Source organism: Jaculus jaculus, chromosome 6 (assembly GCF_020740685.1).
Source record: "Jaculus jaculus isolate mJacJac1 chromosome 6, mJacJac1.mat.Y.cur, whole genome shotgun sequence".
Taxonomy (NCBI): Eukaryota; Metazoa; Chordata; class Mammalia; order Rodentia; family Dipodidae; genus Jaculus; species Jaculus jaculus.
The window spans coordinates 62,025,749-62,032,745 of NC_059107.1; the positions used below are offsets into that span (position 1 = coordinate 62,025,749).

Consider the following 6,997-nt stretch of genomic DNA (forward strand, 5'->3'; position numbering starts at 1 on the left):
TGGGTTCCCAGCTGATGGAGATTTGGGGATTAATGGCTCCTGGAGGGAGTGTATTGTTTGGGGTCGGCTTGTGGGTGTCATAGTCAGTTTTCCCTTGCCAGTGTTTGGCACACTCCCTTGTTGCTATTGTCCACTTGATGTTGATCAAGGGGTGATGTCCAACCTCTGCTCATGCCATCGTTTTCCCCTGCTATCATGGAGCTTCCCCTTGAGCCTGTAAGCCAGATAAATCTCTTTTACCCACAAGCTGCCCTTGGTTGGGTGATTTCTACCAACAATGCGAACCTGACTGCAAGAGCAAGAACGTGGGGAAAGAGGAACCCTCATTCACTGCTGGTGGGAGTGCAAACTTGCATAATCTCTATGGAAATCAATATGGAGACTCCTGAAAAAGATGAAAATAGGCAGTTTGAATCGCGGTGCGAGGAGGGAGTAGGTGTTGTGAATCTCGCCGTCTCACTGACTTAGCCTCTTCTCTCCCTTGCTTGTGTGAGCTTCAGCGCACTTGGAGATGGCTGGTGGCAAAGCTGGAAAGGACTCCGGAAAGGCCAAGACAAAGGCGGTTTCCCGCTCGCAGCGAGCCGGCTTGCAGTTCCCTGTGGGCCGTATCCATCGACACCTGAAATCTAGGACAACCAGCCATGGACGTGTGGGCGCGACTGCCGCTGTGTACAGCGCTGCCATCCTGGAGTACCTCACCGCAGAGGTACTTGAATTGGCAGGAAATGCCTCAAAAGACTTGAAGGTAAAACGTATCACCCCACGTCACTTGCAACTTGCTATTCGTGGAGATGAAGAATTGGACTCTCTGATCAAGGCTACAATTGCTGGTGGTGGTGTCATTCCACACATCCACAAATCTCTCATTGGGAAGAAAGGACAACAGAAGACTGTCTAAAGGATGCCTGGATTCCTCATTATCTCAGGACTCTAAATACTATTAACAGCTGTCCAGTGTTGGTGATTCCAGTGGACTGTATCTCTGTGAAAAACACAATTTTGCCTTTTTGTAATTCTATTTGAGCAAGTTGGAAGCTTAATTAGCTTTTCAACCAACCAAATTTCTGCATTCGAGTCTTAACCATATTTAAGTGTTACTGTGGCTTCAAAGAAGCTATTGATTCTGAAGTAGTGGGTTTTGATTGAGTTGACTGTTTTTAAAAAACTGTTTGGATTTTAATTGTGATGCAGAAGTTATAGTAACAAACATTTGGTTTTGTACAGACATTATTTCCACTCTGGTGGATAAGCTCAATAAAGGTCATATCCCAAAAAAAAAAAAAAAAAAAAAAAAAAAAAGATGAAAATAGAGCTACCAACTGCCCCAGCCATCTCTCTATTGGGCATCTACTGTAAAGGCTCCACTTTTCACTGAAGAAATTTGCTCAACCATGTTTATAGCTGCTCAATTCATAATAGCTAAGAATTGGAACCAATACAGATGCCCATCATTTGATGAATGGTTAATGAAGATATGGTATATACACATGATGGAATTCTGCAGAACTGTAAGAAAAAATTATGTAATAAAATTTGTAGGAAAATGGACGGATTTGTAACAGATCATACTAAGTGAACTCACACAAGCATAGAAAGACCAGTGTTGTATATTCTCCCTTATTTATGGTTCCTAACCTGGAGTAGCTTGAGTTGCAAGTATACCTGACAGTCAACTTGAGGGACAGATAAAGGGATGAAAGGGTTAAGAGGGAGGGGAATGGGGTGACAGTGGAGGCGATATACACAAAACTAAATACAAAATGAATTGGTATCATAGAAAAATTCCTCCTGGATATCATACCAAAAGATATAACCCTCAATAAGAGTATGGGGGATCATTCAGTAAGAAGGACTCTGGAGAGGGTGGGATGAAGTCTAACCCTAAATATTTGGCTCTGGCTTGTAACACCCTATACTAGAAATTGGTTACAACTCACTTTGAGTTGTTGGTCAGAGAGACATACAAGGTCCTCAAAACAAGTCAGACTTCTGTCAAAGTACTTGATTACCCACCCAAGGTAAAAGGTAAGGCCCTATTGCTGAAGCTACCATATATTGCTGGCACAGAATATTAAGAGATCTGGCTGAATCTAGAAGGAAGCCAGTTTCCAGATGATCTGCCTGTATAGTGCTGGAAAGTGCTGCTGGGGGAAAATGGGCAACAATGTGTGCTAGAAGGAGACACTGCTATGCAAAAGCAACCAGCCTGGTGAGATGGACATGCCTGTGCAATTTGGCACCCAGCCTAGGTGGGTAACCAATGGCTCTTTGATTGGCTAAGAGATCCACTCAGTGGAAAGGAACCCATAGCTGGAAGTGGGAACCAAGTCAGAATCCTATGGAGACCAAGATTATGAACTTCAATAAGAAGCTCTCACTAGTCTGGCCAAAAGAGGCTACACCCATCAAGTCTCTTTAAATGAACAATGCTTGTCCACATTAACCTCTGCTGATCTCATTTTCCATTGGAGAATCTATTTTTTTTTTTTTCAGAAGACAGTGAGAATTTAGGACAACCAAAATCTATCAATAAGACAAAAAAAGATAGCTGACTCCCTGTCAGGAGATAAGCCATCCTTCACTTATCAGCTAGGGTCCAGGTGAAACCACAGAAGAATTGGTGAAATAAGCGAGAGTGCTGTTTCCATGGTGAGCCTGAAAACCTATGCCAGGGTGATGATGGTGATGGTGAGGATACCCAAAACACACCAAAGCAGAAATCCAGAAGCTGCTGAGAGTTCAACACTAAAATAGACTTAAAACATACCCACCACGGCTCAGGGAATTTTACAGAAGGACACAAAGATTCTAAGAGCCACAGAGTGGGGGAGAATATCTGGAGGCACTGGCATCCCAAATTCTGACTGCTGCTCTCATAACTTATAACCCCCAACCCTAGGCAGAATACCAGCATTTCACTGAGGACAATCTTCAGTGGAATGGGGGCACGGATGATGGAAATGATGGTAACAACACATGATGTTTCTACTTACTAAAAAAAAAAAAAGTGCATTTGGGGTTGGAGAGATGGCCAGCAGTTAAGAGCACTTGCTTGCATGGTTGAACTATCTGGGTTCAATTCCCCAAAACTCACATGAAACTAGATGCACAAAGTAGTGTGTCCATCTGGAATTTGTACTGTCAGGAGGCCCTGGCATGCTCATATATACACTCTCTGGTAATTTTTTTCTTTTTTTATATTTTTTATTTCATTTATTTATTTGAGAGAGGGAGAAAAAGAGGCAGATAGAGAGACAGAGAGAATGGGCTTGCCAGGGCCTCCAGCCACTGAAGATGAAACTCCAGATGCATATGCCACCATGTGCACCTGGATTATGAGGGTAGTGGGTTCTTAGGTTTCACGGGAAAGTGCCTTAACTGCTAAGCCATTTCTCCAGCCCTCTGATAATTTTTTTTTTTTTTTGGTTGTTTGAGGGAGGGTCTCCCTCTAGCCCAGGCTGACCTTGAATTCATATGTAGTCTCAGGGTGGCCTTGAACTCATGGCAATCCTTCTACCTCTGCCACCCGAGTGCTGGGATTAAAGACATGCGCCACCACACTCAGCTAAAAATAATTTTTGAAAAGTGGTTTTGAGAATAGAAAATAAGTTTGGTTTTTCTCTTTAATTTTTTTTAGCAAAATTCTGGCTGCCTTTTTGCACAAATTGAGAAGTTTTGTAATTTTGTTATTTTTTAATTTATTAGAGAGAGAAAAATGGACATGCCATGGTCTCCAGCCACTGCAAACAAACTCCAGACACATGATTCTTCATGTGCATCTGGCTTATGTGGGTTCTGGAATTGAACCTTGGTCCTTAGGCTTCACAGGCATGTGCCCTAACTGCTAAGCCATCTCTCCGGCCTCTGGAATTTTGTTTTTAATATTTTTATTTTATTATTTTATATGTGTGTATGGGACCTTGTGAAGGTCAGAGAACAACCTTGAGGGTGTCCTCTCCTTCCACCTTTTTGTTTTGTTTTGTTTTTATGAGAGAGTAAGAAATATAGAATATAGAATTGGTGCATCAGGGCCTCCAGCCACTGCAACAGAACTCCAAATGCCTGGGCCACCTTGTGCATATGTGCAACTTTGTGTATGCATCACCTTGTGCATCTGGCTTATGTGGGATCTGGGAAGTTGAACATGGGTTCTTAGTCTTCACAGGCAAGGACCTCAACTACTAAGCCATCTCTCCAGGCCCTCCTTCCACCTTTATTTATTTATTTTTTTGAGACAGAGTCTCTGTTGTCTTTGTTTTTGCCACAGGGAAGGCTAGTCTAGCTGGCCCTGTGAGCATTGAGATTCTCCTGGCTATGCCTCCCATTGCTGTAGGCATATTGGGATCACAGACATGTGTGCCACTTTTCATACAGCTTTATATAGGTTCTGGGGACTTGAACTCTGCTTGACAGGCTTGCAGAACAAAATGTTTTTAATTGCTGAGCCATCTCCCTAAGACCTGTTTGTGAGATAGGATCTAATGTAGTCTGAGGTGACCTGGAATTTGCTAGATAGCTAAGGATGACCTTGAACCTCTGATTCTCCTACCTCCACTTCCTAAGTGCTGGGATTACAAATATGCTCCTTCACTCATGAAGACTTGAGTGTGATATCCAGCATCCACATCAAAAGCCAGGCATTGCTGTGTATGTCTGTAACTCCAACATTGAAAGGGTTGGAGAAAAGGAGGGACACTGGAGCTCACTGGTCAGCCAATCTAACTGAAAAAAGGTGCAAGTTCCAAGGTCAATGACAGACTCTTTCTCAAGGTAATAAGGCAGAGGAACAAAAGAGGAAACTTGAGTCCTACTCTGGCCTCTGCCTGCATGTGCATGACACATACATCTACACACATGAGTTCTTAACACACACACCTAGTTCCAACAGGGCATTGTGGCACACTCCTGTCATCCTAGGATCAGGAGTTCCTGGTCATCCTCAGCTACATAGCAAGTTTGACTACCTTGGGCTTCTTGAGACCCAGTCTCCAATACAAACAGAAGAGAGGCCATATATTTCATGATCCTGCTTATGCAATGTGCAAAGACAGGGTAAAACTCTGCAGAGGGGAAGCAGATCTGTGGTTGTCTTGGCTAGATCTGGGTGTCTGGGCAGACCATAAATGAACACAAGGGGACCTTCTGGGTGATGGACATGGTCTTTAATTTGGGTTGTTGTGATATTTGCATGAGTGTTCATATTTACTAAAAATGACTGAATTGTGCATCTACAATTTATGCAATTTATGTCATATACATCAAACCTTAAGATGTTTAAAACAACAAAAAACAAATCCTAGCCTCATAGCACCAAATATAGGGATGTTTTGGCTTTGTTTTGTCATTCCAGTTGGGTGGAAGTCAGTTGTGGGGTTCCTACCAGGACTGTCTTACTCATTTATCATCATGTAGATTATAACCCTTGTTATCACATCATTCCTTTAGGGACAGCTCCAAACCTGAGGGTTGCATCCAGTTATGCATGTGTGATAGGTGGGAAAATGGCCCCAGGGATAATCAGAAGATTCTAATCTCTGTCTCCATCTCCCAAGTGCTGGGAATTTAGAAGTGTGCCACCAAGTTTGTCTTATAAGGACAGTCTTAGTTGGCAAAGGACTTGGCAGGTGCAGCTAAATGAACTGGGGAGCTTCCTCTGAATGACTGCTAAAAGGATTTGCAAGTACCTTTATAAGAAGAAGAAAGACATTTGAGTATGAATAGCAGAGAATGGAAAGATGGAAGCTGGAGGAAAGTCATAGCCATGGAATGTGGCTAAGGGAAGAAATCCCTTCTCAGAACTCTGATCCTGCCCACACCTGAGTCCAGTGATTCTGGCCTCCAGATGAAGAGAATAAGTTTGTAGAGTCTTAAGCCACCAGCTGAGTAATGATTTGTTATATAAACAATAAGAAACTAATATAGTATCTGTGGTAGTTTGGTTGTAAAATGATCCCTATAACCTGTTTGTGATCAAGCCTCCTTAGTCCCCAGATGGTAGCATTTTGGGGAGGTGGAGCCTAGCTGGAGGTGTGTTGCTTGGGGAAGACATTGGGGTTGATTGATCCAGCCTATTGGATATTTAAAGCTGGTTCAGTCTTGCTTTTCTCTCTCTCTCCCCCTGCTGCTGGTGTATGAAGATGTGTGCTGGCTGCTTTTCTCAGCCATGATGAAACTTCCCCTCAAAACCGTAAGCATGCAATAAACCCTTTCCTCCCATAAGCTGCTGTAACTGTTACAATACCCAATCTTAAACATGTTATTTGGCTGGGTGCGTGGCACATGCTTATTATCCCAGTGCTCAGGAGGCTAAGGCAGAGGATCATGAGCTTGAGGTCAGCCTGGTCTACTCAGTGCGACTTCATTTCCAAAAAAAAAAACAAACAAGCTGAGCATGGTGGTGCACACCTTTAATCCCAGCATGTGGGAGGCAGAGGTAGGAGGATCTCAGAGTTCGAGGCCAGTCTGGGGCTACAGAGTAAATTCAAGGTCAGCCTGGACTAGAGAGAGACCTTACCTCATAAAAACAAACAAACAAACAACAACAACAACAAAAAAAAAAAACCAGCTTCAGTCTTCCAACATTGTCTAAAGACTCTAGAGACTAAAGGTTCTCCAGGAATCCTCCTGGCAAAGATCTTCTATATCAACATAATATTTCTTTTTTCTTTCTTTTTTTTTTTTTCCTTTTTTTTTTTTTTGGTTTTTCAAGGTAGGGTCTCACTCTAGCCCAGGCTGACCTGGATTTCACTATGGAGTCTCAGGGTGGCCTCAAACTCATGGCAATCCTCCTACTTCTGCCTCCCAAGTGCTGGGATTATTAAAGTCATGTGCCACCATGCCCAGCTCCAACATAATATTTCTAATTGCACTGAGTATTGGTACTTGGCTTCTGCAGGTTTCTGATCCTACTGTGGACAGAGTATTTAAGCTCTCTCCAGCCATATTTACATCCCACTCATAAATCCAAGCAGAGAAAACAACGACCCCAACCAGCCAA

The 6,997-nt window shown here is 43.0% G+C and overlaps 1 protein-coding gene across 1 annotated transcript; it reads left to right on the plus strand.

Annotated features, from left to right (window-relative positions):
• The first annotated feature begins 410 nt into the window (after positions 1-410).
• Positions 411-1,282, plus strand: LOC123461572 (histone H2A.Z). The gene has a single exon (XM_045152493.1). The coding sequence runs from the start codon at positions 512-514 to the stop codon at positions 896-898; it is 387 nt and encodes a 128-aa protein (XP_045008428.1). The 5' UTR covers positions 411-511; the 3' UTR covers positions 899-1,282.
• The last annotated feature ends 5,715 nt before the right edge of the window (positions 1,283-6,997 follow it).

Coding starts and splice junctions, on each gene's coding strand:
- LOC123461572 (XM_045152493.1), top strand. CDS start 512: ATGGCTGGTGGCAAAGCTGGAAAGGACTCCGGAAAGGCCAAGACAAAG.